At 44.8% G+C, this 15704-nt stretch overlaps 1 protein-coding gene across 1 annotated transcript in view; it reads left to right on the top strand.

The window, feature by feature from the left end:
• The window catches only part of Mtor (mechanistic target of rapamycin kinase), a 116965-nt gene extending 105481 nt beyond the window's left edge, over positions 1-11484 (top strand). Inside the window, exons 50-58 of the mRNA XM_046424646.2 lie at positions 1074-1156; positions 2642-2714; positions 3200-3274; positions 3586-3721; positions 4558-4623; positions 6418-6498; positions 6769-6849; positions 9851-9956; positions 10615-11484. Of these exons, the coding sequence (XP_046280602.1) occupies positions 1074-1156; positions 2642-2714; positions 3200-3274; positions 3586-3721; positions 4558-4623; positions 6418-6498; positions 6769-6849; positions 9851-9956; positions 10615-10630 (717 nt within the window). The 3' untranslated portion in view covers positions 10631-11484. The remainder of the gene's footprint in view (positions 1-1073; positions 1157-2641; positions 2715-3199; positions 3275-3585; positions 3722-4557; positions 4624-6417; positions 6499-6768; positions 6850-9850; positions 9957-10614) is intronic.
• Positions 11485-15704: the final 4220 nt, after the last annotated feature.

Below are 15704 nucleotides of genomic sequence, written 5' to 3' on the forward strand. Positions count from 1 at the left end.
GTATTTTTAAACTAAGGTGGGCTGGACTTGATGGTGCACACCTGTAATCTCAGTAACTCAGGAGGCTAAAGCAGAAGGATCACAAGTTTGAGGCCAGCCTTGACAATTTACTGTCTCAAAAAAAAAAAAAAAGAGGCTCGTGCTGTAGCTCAGTGGTAAAGCACCACTAGGTTCAATCCCCAATACCAAAAAAATAACAATAATAAAAATAAATCAATAAAACTACAGTGTAACTTGTTTTTTAAAAGATGATTAGCCGCCACCACACTATTTACCAAACAACCCATCCTTCCCCACTATTTGAAAAATTCCATCTTCATTATACACTAAATTCCTCCATGCCCAGGGATATCTTTCAATGGCTTCTGCTTCATTATTCCCTCTGCCTGTTCCTCCATAAGTACCATACCATTAATATAAGTCTCTTCGCATTAGCTATTTTCACATATTTTTTCTTCCAGATAAATGTTGGGATCATTTTGTCAAGGTTGAAATGCCACTGAATTTTTTTTTTTTTTAAACCAGGGATTGAGCCCAGGGGCCCTTGCCACTGAGCCACATCCCCAGGCCTTTTTTATATTTTATTTTGAGAAGACAGGGTCTCTCCAAATTGCTCAGGACCTCACTAAGTTGCTGAGGCTGGCTTTGAACTTGCGATTTTCCTGCCTCAGCCTCCTGAGACACTGGGATTACAGGCATGTGCCACCGTGCCTCTCAGTGCCACTGAAATTATATTGGAATTATATTAGATGTTTCAAATGATAATTGGGAAGGCTATTGCATCTCTGCAATCTTAAATGAATCCTGAAGTGGGTCTTTTCATAAAGTCTTCACTTAAGTCTTTATGTTCCTAAGAAGAAAAGTTTACTTGTTCATTGAAACCTAACGTGTTTCCAATTAAGTTTATTCTGAGACATAGTTGTTTATTATACTCGTGAATGGGATCTTTATTCCATCCTATGTTCCCACTGATTATTAATGGAATAAAAGAACAGAAGGGATTGGGGTCTGGCTGTGTTGGAACGAGCTTAAAGTTTCCAGCGCTTGGGTTCACTAATGCTCCTGTTTTGTAGGTGTGGTTTGACCGAAGAACCAATTACACTCGCTCTTTAGCAGTCATGTCAATGGTTGGATATATTTTGGGCCTAGGAGATAGGTGAGTGAATTTATTTCTTTTAGTCTCCTTTTGTTTTAGTAGTTTTCTTTTTATTTGTTTTCCGGTGAGATTTATGACTTTTTGGCAAATAACTATTTGTGTTTTTACTTTAGACATCTTTGGGGTTTTTTGTTTTTGTTTCTGCTTTTGCAGTATTAGGGAATAAACCCCAGGGGCTCACACACACTAGGCAAGTGCTCTACCACTGAGCTATATCTCCAGCCCTTTTAATTTTTTATTTGAGAGAGGATCTCTCTAAGTTGATGAGACTGGCTAGAACTTACAATGCTTCTACCTCAGCCTTCCAAGTAGATGGAATTACAGGCATGCACCCCTGTGCCCAGCTACTTAGACCTCTTTTACAGCATCAACCTTAGCCTTCATCTGTTTATTCTAATAGGATAACACTTCAACTAGAGAGAAGCAAAACTGTAGCTCAAGAGTACTACTTTCTCCATAGGTTGGTTTAGTGTGCTAAATAAGCTACAATAAATAAGATTGATTACATTGACTTAGTAAATATTAAATAATTAATATGATGCTAAGATAGTTGATTCTGTTTCTGCAATTGAAACCAACCAAAATAGATCCTTATGATATTTTTGCATAATAAATTTCATCCAAACTTACTGACTAAAAAAATAATTCAGGGCCGGGTTGGGTGCCATACACCTGTAATCCCAGCAGCTCAGGAGGCTGAGACAGGAAGATCATGAGTTCAAAGTCAGCCTCAGCAATGGCAAGGCGCCAAGCAACTCAGCGAGACTCTGTCTCTATATAAAATATAAAAAGGGCTGGGGATGTGGCTCAGTGGTCAAGTGCCCTGAGTTCGATCCCTGGTAACAAAAAAAGAGAGAGAGAGAGAGAGACTGAGGTGGGATATCACTTGAGACCAGAAGTTAGAGACTAGTCCAGGCAACATTGCAAGACCCTGTCTCAAAAGAATACAATAAATGACAACAACAACCAAAAAAACTAGCAGAACACCTATTGACAAAAGCCAGATGATCTTCCCCGGATTGGCTCAGGGGCTCATGGCGACAGATCCTGTGATAGCTACACGATAGTAATGAAAGAGCCTTACCACTGAGGGGCTTTCACTGCCGTAAACTATTTGTCAGGTGACCCAAGACCCTGGAGAAGCAGATTCTCTTGATGACTCCTACAGGTAAATCTTCACTGTGGCTCCAGAGCGGGAACAGGCACTTTTTCTGTAAAGAGCAAATGATAGATATCTTGGGCTTTGTGGGCCATGTGGCCTCTGTCACAGTGCCAGCTCTGCCACTGTAGCATAAAACCAACTAGAAACAGTACAGAAATGAAGAAGGCCATTTTTCAATAAAACATGGCTTATAAAGTCAGTGGGAGCCAGACTTACCTCAGAGCTATTGTCTGCCAGCCCCTGGCCTGGAGTTTTACATCCTCACTAATTCATTTGTCAATGCTGCTTGTTGACCCTTCCCGTCTCTTCCTTCTGCTTCTCAGACACCCATCTAACTTGATGCTGGACCGGCTGAGTGGAAAGATCCTGCACATTGACTTTGGGGACTGCTTTGAGGTAAACGAGTTTCTGAAACCATGTCAGACAGACCTCACTCTGCTCTGACAGTTCAGGCAAACATAAGCCCAAAACATCCCTCCTCTCCCCCGTCCCTCCTGCCGACAAGATCAAGTCAGTTGCAGCCTTGAAATCCATGGCTGAGGTCAGACTCTAAGCCCTGTGGGCAGGGGCCACTCTCCACACACCCTTCGCTAAGTGAAGGAATCTGCCACCCTGCATGCTGCCTGCTGGTCAAGCACTTGGGCAATATACCCTTGTCCTTTTCTTTTTCTTTTTTTTTTTTCCTTCTCCATCTTTTGGGGTTTCTAGCCTCATTCAGATCCCCATAATCAGTCCCTTCACTAAACTCAAGCTGCTTCATTTCTGTGTTGTCATGTCAATCAGTGCAGATGAGACAAAGGAAAGCTACCTGCCTTCACCTTACTTTAGTTAAAGAAAACTGTCTAAACAAGGATTTGTTTTTACCTTTGATTATCCCATAGGTTGCTATGACCAGAGAAAAATTTCCAGAGAAGATTCCATTTAGACTAACAAGAATGTTGACCAACGCTATGGAGGTGAGTGAATATTGGGAACATACTGTACTGAAATGGGACCAACACAGTTTACACCTTCTCTAAAGACAGACTTGCTCATTAGAGCTCATCAGTTCCCCAGCATGGCCACGTGACTTCTGTAGCAGGTTCCTGTTGATTCTCACGTATTAGGAGTGATCTTTGAAAGTCTCATCACTTCACATCAGACCTGGTGTCATACGTATCACAGTCCTGCCATGCTTCCTTCCTAGGTGATGGTGACAGATACTCTATCACTGTTGGTCATGAGGCACCAATGACTCCTGAGGTGCAATGCTCTGTCCGTTCTCCAGGTTACAGGTCTAGATGGCAACTACAGAATCACATGCCACACGGTGATGGAAGTGCTTCGGGAGCACAAGGACAGTGTCATGGCTGTACTGGAGGCCTTTGTCTATGATCCCTTGCTGAACTGGAGGCTGATGGACAGTAAGTATGTTCAAGTGTGGGAGGCTGGGGTTTGCATCCTCCAAATTAGAGTACCTGCCACATTACATTCCACTGACCTGTTCCTTTGAGCCTGGAGCCTGAGCTGTATTACCAACTATTGCTTTCTCTTCTCCTAGAGCACTCAGGTAGCTAGAAAAGAATTTTAAGTATTTTTAATAGCTAAACTAGAAAACTCCAATATTAATTGAAATAATGGGCTGGGTGTGGTGGCACACACCTGTAATCCCAGCGGCTCAGGAGGCAGAGGCAGGAGGATGGTGAGTTCAAAGCCAGCCTCAGCAATTTAGCAAAGTGCTAAGCAACTCAGAGAGACCCTGTCTCTAAATAAAATACAAAATAGGGCTAGGAATGTGGCTCTGTGCTCGAGTGCCCCTGAGTTCATTCTCTGTACCAAAAAAAAAAAAAAAAGACTTTTTTAGGATAAACTTAGGTACCTAGTGATTTGGATAAGCTGGAATTTTAATAAAAATGTGAACAGTTGTAACTTGAGACTGCAGTATCTATCGTCTAGCCTGTTTCTGCCTCCTTTGAGGATGTTTCACCAATATGAGGCTTCTAATCCACTGTGATTAAATCAGACTTTGACCTTACAGTTTCCACATGATGCTGTAAATCCAACTCTACAGTATAGAGTGTCCTCCCGGATGTCCTATTCCATGCTCACAACCCTTTTTACTACTGAGTAATATTTCTTTGTTCTCTCTTCAGAATTGTACCTTTTGGGAAAATCTCATTTTTGAAATTGTAAACAAGTATATCAACCAAGTTTCTTCAAAGTGAAAGTCTGAGGCACTTTTAATTCTTTCTTTCCCTAGCAAATACCAAAGGCAACAAGCGGTCCCGAACGCGGACAGATTCCTACTCTGCAGGTCAGTCAGTAGGTGAGTGCACCCAAGGAGCTGAGCAGCTGAATGGGGAGACATTCCTTCTGCTGGAAGGCAAGATTCAAAGTGGTTCTGGCTGCTTAATATTAAGGATGTCAGCATGCTTTTCTCAAGTTCTTGACAGTGATAGCGCAGGCAGAGATGCTACACTGCTAACATCACCCAGCAGGCATTGTTGAACTTCAGAAACATGGTCTAAAAATATTTACCAAGCACCAAGCAGTAACTTGTTTTTTATTTACTATCTAGCAGGATGGCGTAGGTACCTCAAGCTCCAAGATTTTTATCATCTGATTTTAATCTGTCTATAAAAACAGTTAAAAGTATGTCTGAATATCAGCCAGTGTTGAGCAAGCCCTTTAGCAGTGTCAGGTGGGGATTTTCGCTCCTCACATGTTTTGCTTTGTTTTGTTTTGCTCCGCTGGGGATGGAACCTAGGGCCTCAAGTGCTCCACCACCAAGCTATGCCTTCCGCCCCTGAAGCATTATTAATAGTTCTAAAAGGGAGGTGGAAGCAGCAGAAATCTGTTTATATCTCTGAAAGGAGCCCTGAAATCATGGGAAATACTGTTTGTGTGTCCTTCACAGGGGGTAGTCCAGGAAGACATGTGGCCCTCCAAGAGCCAGAGTACCTTTTGTATATTAAAAACATAGAAGTGTTTGAGTCAGGTGTTTAGCTCTGTTAGCTTTTTTTTTTTTTTTTTCTTTTTTTTCTTTCTCTCTCTTCTACCCTTTTTCTTTGACATCTAACAATATCCTATAAAGTTCACACTTTGAAATACACTGTTGGGTACAAAAATATTCTCTACAAATACCTTATGGGACATTTGCAACTAGTTACTTAACTAAACCAAATAAGTTAGGGAAGGTAATATACAAACAAAGGCTGTCCTGCAGATGTGCAGAATCACATTATTGAACTGACCATAATATACTTGACATTATAAGAGAATGGGGCTGGGTAGAGCGCTTGCCTAGCACGCACGAGGACCAGCATTCAGTCCCCAGTACTGGGGATAAAAAAAGAGAGAGGGGGAGAGACTGACACACTCTGTTTAGTCCTCAAGCACCCGTATATACTACGGTTTGAACGAGAAGTGGCGTGGGGCTAGGCACAGTGGCACACACACACTGTGGTCCCAACGACTCAGAAGGCCAAAGCAGGAGGATTGCAAGTTCCATGCCAGTCTCAGCAATTTAACGAGACCTTGTCTCAAAATAAAAAGCACCAGGGATATAGCTCAGTGGCAGAGCACTCTTGGATTCAATCTGAGTTCTAGCAGTTAAGGGGCACTTGGGCAAAAGGCATTAACAACCACCTATCTAGAAAAAGGACAATTCACCCTGACTGAATGGAAAGACTCTTGACAGATAAGAAGGAACAGGGTTTTGCTGATTTACAGTGTCACATGTGAACAAGTGTGGATTATACCCTGGACACTGTGACAGGATTTGTGAGGATCCCCAACCAGGCCTGCCCCTACGGTGCTGGGGCTGGAACCCAGGGCCTGGTACACATTCAGCAAGTGCTCTACCACTAGCTACTTCTACAGCCCCGTGACAAGATTATGGATACTCAGATTGCCCAGCTTCCTATTACCTGCAGCCTTTGGTGTCCCTTGTGCAGATTTCAAAAGGTTTTAATACATGAAGAGTAGCATAAAGCTCTGTCCTCCACCTGAGACAGGAGAGGCACATAGTAAAGGATTGTGGAGCATAGGGCCATAGGCACTGCACTAACAATGGCTTCGTGGTTTTTGAATGTTTTGCTAATTGATTTCTTCCCCCTAGAAATTTTGGACGGTGTGGAACTTGGAGAACCAGCTCATAAGAAAACAGGGACCACGGTGCCAGAATCTATTCATTCTTTCAGTAAGTTTAACCTCTGGGGGTTTGTACCAACAACTAGCTCATTAAGAAAATAGCAGCTGTGTTGAACCACGAGTGGGTCAGCAAGACACAGTAACAAAACGGCCTTTGAGAGGAAAGGTTCCATGATCTCATTACATTCTGAGGACAGAGGTGGGTACAGAGGAAGGATTGCTCAATGCTCAAAAGCTGAATGTTTACAAAAAGCAGGAGCATTTTTTTATCTATTCTGATGACAGTTCTTACTGTTAATTCCTACTTTTTATATTCTAGTTGGAGACGGTTTGGTGAAGCCAGAAGCCCTAAACAAGAAAGCTATTCAGATTATTAACCGGGTTCGCGATAAGCTCACTGGTGAGTGTGTGTATTCACTTAAACTCCAGTGGGTAGGCAGCCCTGCTCTGGGGTCCTCACGCCTGTTTCGACCCTGTGTGGCTCACAGACTACCTCTGTGGCCAACACTGGAGCACGCCCTATGAGTCTTCTTGCTAATGATTGATACCACCATCACATAACTCTGCCTCATTTAACTCAGGATGTAGGAAGTTCTGTGTGCTCTAAAATCAGCCAAATTTAGGGAGATGTCTTCTGTCACTACGGTGTGATGTTAGAGCACTTGAACTGACCGCCTAGATTCTGGCAGCCATTACAGAGAGGAGAGAATAGAATGGAGAGATGGTGCTTTTGAAAAGGAGTTTCTCACACTGATCATCTTCTGTTGGGAGGGTATGACATGGAGGGTAACAAACCAGGAAGCAAAACTCCAGCTCCACTGCCTGTGCCTGAGCCTGTTTCCTCCTGTAGAAGATGCTGAGAGGCCCCCTCAGAGGGAGCTGAGAGTCAGACGAGACACAGGATGCTGGGCACTAAGCATTGGAGTCTCCCACCTTAATTTTTATAGTCAGGGCATTTTTATCCAGCACGTACCTGATGCTGAAAGGGCCAAGGTGGTGGAAACAGGTTCTTCACCTCCAGAGAGCTTAGAGTCCAGAAAAGAACAGTATTACTAAATAGAAAAGACTTGGGGCTGTGGTGCCCACAGTAGGAGAACTTAATCAAGTTCAGAAGTACAGGGAAAGCTCTGGGGCTGTAGCTCAGTGGTAGAGCACTTGCCTAGCACACATGAGGCACTGGGTTTGATCCTCAGGACCACATAAAAATAATGTGTCCATCTACAGCTAAAAAATATTTTAAAAGAAAAAAAAGTGCAGGAAAAGCTTCCCTAAGGAAACAACCCATGAGCGATACTCTGAAAAAGGAGCGAATTCAGAGGACACTGTTGCAGGCACGGGAAACAGCTCGTGCAAGGGGGCGATGGCGAGAAATATGGTCCAAGGGCAGGCCAGAAACGCAGGGTAGGAGGAGCACAGAGCACACCAGGCAGAGCTCGGGCCTCTGTTTCCACCCTAGAGCAGTGGGAAACACCGGCGGGTTTGGCATGGAGTGGGCAGGCCCAGCATGTGTGGCGAGTACTGCCTGCTGTGGCCCGCGGACAGGGCCAGAGGGAGGGTGTGCAGGCGCACCAGGGAAGAGGCTGCCTCAGGGTCCAGGTAGACACAGCACTGATTAGACTCAGGTGGTGGGAGTGGAGCCGGGTGCTAGAGATCTCGAGGAGGTTTTCAAGTCAAAAGGATGTAGCTTAATGGAAGAGTGTGTGCCCAGCATGCCTGAGGCCCTGGGTTCCATCCCCAGCGCTGTCCCTTGGGGCATGAGGGACAACGGGAATCAAGCCAGGTCCAAGTCACTGGTGACCAGCTGAGACCTGTGATGAGTGACAGCCAGACTGAAGCAGCTGAGGAGATGAGAGAGCGAAGGAAGAAGAAGGGAGCGAGGGGTTAAATGCTCTTAAGTAGTTTATGCAGAAAAGTGAGGATTAAAGGGCAGCCAGAGCCATGATGGGGGCAGAGCTGCACCCCTGGCCCCAGCTGTTTTCCTTCAGTGAGAGAGGAGCACGCTTACAGAACAGTGGAAAGGGGGCAGTTAGGTGGAGTTGAACTAGCAGGGCGGTTGCTGCCTACAACCCAGAGATGTGGGAAGCTGAGGCAGGAAAGTCACAAGTTCAAGGGCAGACTGGGCAACTTAGATCCTGTCTCAAAATAAAATCTAAAATTGGCTGGGGATGTACCTCAGTGGTAGAGCACATGCTCTCATGCGCGAGGTCCTGGGTTTGATCTTCAGTCCTACAAAAAGAAAGCAAGAAATACAAGAAAGAGAACAGATAGTCCTGCCAGGCTCCTGAGAAAGCATTAGCCTGAATGAGGTGGCAGAGCAGCAGTGTCAGTGTCACTAAACACTCAAGGTCACTCCAGGTAAACTGGGCTGCATGAAATAATCACACAGAGACAGAGAAATACCTTTTTCTTTGGGTCCTGTGATGGCTCCTCTGACCTTAGGGGTCAGTGGAAAGAGAGAGAGGAGCATGTGCTGACCCCTTTTTTGGGGAAGAAGACATTCAAATGAGGCAAGGGGTTAGGTTTCAGGGGGTTGAGTCTAGCTTGATGATGTCTGCTGTCAGCAGGTTGACTGACATCTAGGAAGCCATGCCCATCTCATGAGCTGCGAAAGACCAGAGCAAGGCCTGCCCAAACAGAGGGCAACGTCGGTTCAGTCCACTTTGTGCGCTCAATGCTCATAGTTCACACACAGCCCATGGCTGGCTTGCCCCATCTCCACATTCTCACTGCTCAAGGCATAGGAGTGCTCCTCCCAGGCAGTTGGGGGAGCAGCTTATGTGAGCTGAAGCCAGCTGCACAGCTCCGCAGACATGACCTCACACATCAGCAGGGTCTGGAGCTGCTCGTGATGGTTAATTACCTTAAAAGTGAAAGGTGAGGGCATCTGCTGAGGGTGAGAAACAGGAGGAGGGGTTCAGGTGTCAGTGGGGAGAAAGAACTTGAGGTGGCCCTTATGGAAGTGGAAAGGCATGTCACCAAAGAAGTGCCCTAGGCCAGCCATACTGCACAGAGCGCTTGTTTGAAGCTGAGATTATGAATCTGCGATGGAGGTTACTGTTCAAAACTGGAGGCTTGTGGATTTCAAACAGAACAGGCTTTTTGGTGTGCTTGTTCAACCCAAAAAAGGATTTTGGGATAGATCCCTAGGCCAGATCCTTGCCACTCCTGAACTTAGCTGACTGCAAGACTTTGTCTTCCCTGAACCCAGCCTATACTGACACAAGACAGTGTGCCCTCAGGTCAGCTGGAGATGGGTTTTTAAAAGCAGTCATGATGTATCCTTCAAACTCACGTGTGAGGTTTGACTGACAGAGGCTGCTTAGACTCTTGAACAAAACAGCAGACAAGGGACCTGTCAGTGCCAGGTGCTGATGGCTGTGTTGCTCTTTCTCCTGTGCCAGGTCGGGACTTTTCCCATGATGATACCTTGGACGTTCCAACGCAAGTTGAGCTGCTCATCAAACAAGCAACATCCCATGAAAACCTCTGCCAGTGCTACATTGGCTGGTAAGTGGGCATCTCAAGGATGCATTGTTAAAATCAGCAGTGAGGACCCCAACTGTGGCCCCAAGCCTTGGGAGCAAAAGCAGGTTCAGTGGAGTAACCACAGGGCAGTGACAGGTTGATCCTTTAAGAGCTGGTATTCACTGTTTGTGCCCCTTGTTCCATAAGGAAAAAAACTGGGAGTTGCAGATGCACATTCAGAAGGCAGCCACCAAATTAAGTTACAGTTGCACAAAGAGCAGTGGTTTGGAACAGCAAGGCTGCCAGCTGACTTGTTTGTGGGGGCTCTTTTGAATTTTTGCCATCACTTCAGGAAGGGCATAGGAAAGAAGCTAGAGCAATGACCGGAAGAAGATGAAGACACATTTATGATCTGCATGTGGCCTGAGGGGCTATCCGGGTTTCCTTTGATTAACTGCCAAGGCACACTTGAAGGCAGAAACTGGAGAGAGGGCAGCAGGGAATGTCCTTGTGGGACCTCAGTGGCATTGGCCTTGACTGTAGAGGAGTGTGTCCCACACAATTAAGCGTGAGAGAGTCCAGGGAATGCTGCAGGGTTGTCAGACCTTGGTCTCTTCATTTTCAAAGCATCAGGGTAGAGATTTGAAGAAGCTCAGGTTACTGAACCATGTGTCTCTGCCTTTGCTGTCTCCCTTCCTAGGTGTCCCTTCTGGTGACGGGAGGCCCACTATGCCCACAGTATCTCCCCTGAGGCTTTCATACTTGGTCCACGCTTCACCAAACTGAAACTATGGTCAAAAAGTTTGTTAATATTTTGAAATGTAAATGAAAAGAACTACTGTATATTCAAAGTTGGTTTGAACCAACTTTCTAGCTGCTGTTAAAGAAGATATTGTCAGAAACACAAGGCTTGATGCGGCTCCCAGGACAGTGAAACACAGTAATACTACACGATCAAGCCATCGACTCTGGGGAACAGAAGATCCATAACTTCAGAAATACGGGTTTCGATTTCACTCACAAGAGAGCTCAAATGTCTGCTGACAGAGGTTGGCCTGGCCGCTCCTCTCAAGGTGGGTCCAGCAACTCGGCACAGTCAAAAAGGCTGGGACAGTGGAGAACACGGATCAGGGTCCTAGACTATGAAGAAGCAGAAGTTCCTCCCTTTACCTCACTGGTCCCTGGACAGCAGTGGCAACATGTGCAGGACGAGCCAGGACAGGTCAGTGTTCTGCCTGACCCAGTGCTGCTGCAGCTCACACTTAACCCAGACCAGAACTGCCAGGAGGGCAGTCTGTGCAGGTTCCTGGTAGTCCCCACACATTGGGGCCCAGGCTGGCCCCGTGTTCAGTGAGATCTGAATGCGCTGTGTTTGAAGCAAGGGTTTAAAACACAAATGCTATCACAGAAATGCTGAACACAGAGGGACAGGCTAGGTTGTGTGCAGAATTATGAGCAAAGTAAATATTTGACTAAATGCACAAAGTATAGGATGTAGCCACGTCTAGACACACCATGTTGTATCTGAATAATTTTTGTGCCAATAAATGACATCAGAATTTTAAAAACATGTACATGAGCAGTTTTTTATTCATAATTATTAGTAAATTCAAAAAGGAAGCAGAGGGTTGGTTGGGGATGTAGCTCAGCATTAGAGCACTTGCCTAGCATGTGGGAAGCCCTGGCTTCATATCCTGGCACCACAAAAGGGGAGGGGGGCACAGTTAGTATGAGAGGAGTACAACGGACACAAGGATGTATGTGACGTGGTCCCTTTCCGTGGGGTATCCTGCAGCAGAACTGAGAATTCTACCCCCGCTAAGTGATAAGAGGAGCCATACACAGAAGCACTAATTCTGCCAGAATACCAGGAAAGCCTCATGGAAAAGTGCATGTTGGGACAGCTCAAGGAGGAGTGGGATTTTGTCAGGTGACGCACATGGGGACAGCCTTAGCAGGAAAGGAAGCGCAAGATGCTGAGGTGTGTAGAAGCATCATATCTGCAGCAAAGGCAAGTGTTACCCTGACCCATATGGAGCTGCGGTGTCTAGCCACATTTGACAGAGAAACAGCACATTCGCAGGGTCGAACCTCATAGCTCAGTATGTGTGGCTCAGTGATCAGAAGAGAATAAAAGGAACAACAGGAAGATAAGGGGAAAAGACGCCAGAGAGTAGAGTGGGGCCTCCTCACTGTCCCCGCAAGGCCTCTGGACCTGATGCTGCGAGGTTCAAGGCAGGAAAGGGCAATAGGTAGCAAACAGACGGAAAGAAAATCAGAAGCCACGTGGGCAGAGGAAGCTCCTGGAGTAACAGGAGGGGACATTAAGTAGAGCTGGTCAGCATCCTACAGATGACACATGCACTTTTGGTCTTTTGGGGGGTTTTTTTGTTTTTTTGTGGTACAGAAGATCAAACCCAGGGCTCATGTATGCTAGGCAAACACTCTATCTCTGAGCTACATACCCAGCCCTACATTCCCTCAAAAGAAAGAACATGCCTAAAGAGAACTTCCAGAGAAAATTTTTAGTTGTTTAAGGGAATTATTTGTTTCTAAATTTCTTTGGTCTACTTCTACTTAATAAAAATACTTTGTCATTTAAAAATTATTCAGAGGGCTGGGGATAAAGCTCAATTTGTAGAGTGCTTGCCTTGCATGCACAAAGCCCTGGGTTTGATCCCCAGCACCAACAAAAACTATTCAGAGAACTAATATAGGAGGAAGAAGATAATTAAAGGATAGGAATCATATGTCTTTCCCCAAAAACTGCCAGAAGACCCATCTCCGATTGGTGCTCCATAAAGGTTCATGAGACAACTCTTGCATTAAAAACAAAAGATTAAGGGCTGGGGTTGTGGCTCAACTGTAGAGCACTTGCCTAGTGCATGAGAGGCCCTGGGTTCGATCCTCAGCACCACATTAAAATAAAGGTATTGTGTCCAACTACAACTAAAAAATTAAAAAATAAAAAGATTAAGGGCTGGAGATGTAGCTAGGTGGTAGAGCACACCTAGTGCCTCACACATTCGAGGCAAGCACTTTACCACTGAGCCACAGTCCCAGCCCGTGAAAAAGATTTTAAAAAGTAAATAAATAAAATATTTTAAAATCACAAAATGAGTTTGGATCCCACAGTGAAACTAGTAAGTTTGCACACTCACAGCTAGAAAGTCTCGTACCATGTGTGAGGGTTTGGCTATGAGATATCCCAACAGCTCCAGTGTTAAAGCAGGAATGTTTGGAGATGCTTGGACTGTGAAAGCTGTGACCTAATCAGTCCATCCTCGCTTGAAGGGACTGGGTGTTAACTGTAGGTAGATGGGGTGTGGCTGGAGGAGATGGCCACTGGGGGGTCTTGCCTGTGATCTCCCTCCCTACCCCACCCCCAGCAGCTTTCCTCCACTGACCCTTCTCCCATGATGTTCTTCCTCTCCTTGGGCCCAGGGCAGTGGTGTCAGCAGCTGTCTATGGACTGAGACTGAAACTACGAGCCCCAAAGAAACTTTTCCTCTAAGCTGTTGTCAGGTGTTTTGGCCACAGCAACACAAAAGATGACTAAAACATCATGTATAACCCATTTCGCTCCCAAAAATATGATCCTCATAACTTCCTTGGCTCCAGATAAGACAATTTCATGTCTTCAGTGATATTTTATTACCTTTCATAAAAGATTAGGAAAGCAAAGTCTGAACTGTGGTGAATCTAATAGGTTTTTAAGTTATCTAAGCAAAGTCTTCTGGCTTTGTAGACATGAATTACCAGGGGCAGGGAAGAGCTAATGAAGGCCTTTAAGAACAGTCTAACCACCAGTTGCAGTGGTGCACGCCTGGTAATCCCAGCAACTCTGGAGGTTGAGGTAGGAAGATCGCAAGTTCAAAGCCAGCCTCAGCAAATTAGTGAGCTGTAAGAGATTCAGTGAGACCCTTTCCCAAAACGAAAAAATAATAAAGGGCTGGGGATGTGGCTCAGTGGTAAAGTGCCCCTGGATTTAATCCTTCATACCACCCCACCCCCGCCAAAAAAAAAAATCTAACCCTCAATCACAAATGGTTTCATGTAATCCTATGTGACTGGAGGACACAGAAAAGAATGACAAGATCCTTGCATTCATCAGCTTTCATAAACCAGGGCCTTAGAACTAAGAGGCAATATAATCAAAACTGGAGAGGGGCACAGTGGTGCACACCTGTAATCCTAGCAGTTCAGGAGGCTGAGACAGGAGGATCGTGAGTTCAAAGCCAGCCTCAGCAAAAGTGACCCTCTACGCAACTCAGTGAGACCCTGTCTCTAAATAAAATACAAAATAGGGTTGGGGATGTGGCTCAGTGGTCCTGTGCCCCTGGATTCAATCCCCAGTACCAAAAAAAGAAGGAGGAGGAGGAGGAGGAGGCTACGGCTGGGCTGGGAATGTAGCCCAGTGACAGAACACTTACTTGGTATGTGTGAGGCCCTGTACCATCCATCCATGCCCAACACCAAAAAAGAAAAAAAAGAATCAAGGCTATAGTGGCAAAAGACTGAGTTTCAAATCAACTCTATCTCACACTACGTGTGTGATTTGGGACAAGTTATTTAATTTTTCTATGCTTGCTTGCTTTGTGATACTGAGGATTGAACCCAGGGGCACTTACCACTGAGCCACTCTCCCTGTCCTCAGATTCACCTAATACAGCCTACCCTACCTTAAACATGCTGGGAACATCTACATTAATTAGCCCACAGTTGGGCAAAATCCACTCACACAAAGCCTATTTTATAACAAAGCACAGGAAATCTCACGTCAGTTTTTTTTTTTTTTTTCATTATTAACCTTCATTAATGAATGCTTAACACCAAGCAAAACACGGTGAGATAGAAAGACACATATGGTCCACATTCTCTACTATCAGAATCTAGTGAATTATACAAGATGGTACGTAATTGAGCACTAAATTTTACAGATCACACTAAGAGTTTTGCATGTAGTTTTTAAAATTTGTTTATTCTAATTAGTTATACATGACAGCAGAATGCTCTTCGATTCACTGTACCAACATCATTCTAAATGGAGAAAAATTGGAAGCATTCCCACTAAAGACTGGAACAAGACGGGGATGCCCTCTTTCACCAATTCTATTCAACATAGTTCTTGAAGCTCTAGCTAGAGCAATTAGACAGTTGAAAGAAATTAAAGGGATGTGAATAGGAAAAGAAAAACTCGAACTATCATTATTTGCCAATGACATGATTCTATACTTAGAAGATCCAGAAAACGCCACCAAAAAACTTCTAGAATTAATAAACGAATTCAGCAAAGTAGCAGGATATAAAATCAATACCCATAAATCAAATGCATTTCTATACACCAGTGATGAATCCTCTAAAAGAGAAATTAGGGAAACTACCTCATTCACAATAGCCTCCAAAAAAAAAAACAAAACTCAATTTTTAAAAAGAGGTGAAAGACCTCTACAAACTACAGAACACTAAAGAAAGAAATTGAAGACTTTAGAAGATGGAAAGATATGTCATTTTTTTAGTAACTGAAAATGAAAAACAGAATGGTTGTATGGCTGTGATTTCATACGGACATAAAATGGGGAAGTTCTTAAGTTGAACAATCATAGGGAAAAGACACGATGCCTCAGGGGTGGGAGTAACTGCAGGCGCTGGTCTCGCGATGAGGGCGGAAGGGAACCAGAGGTTGACGGGAGCTGGCTTTAAATGCAAGAACTGAGTCCTCCGGTCCCGCCCAGGATCACAAGGTTGCTGGGATGATACACGGTAAGGTTATAGGAGTACGTGAACGCG

Source organism: Marmota monax, unplaced genomic scaffold (assembly GCF_021218885.2).
Source record: "Marmota monax isolate L192 unplaced genomic scaffold, Marmota_monax_Labrador192_F-V1.1 WCK01_AAM20220418_F8-fsc00080, whole genome shotgun sequence".
NCBI classification, from domain to species: Eukaryota; Metazoa; Chordata; class Mammalia; order Rodentia; family Sciuridae; genus Marmota; species Marmota monax.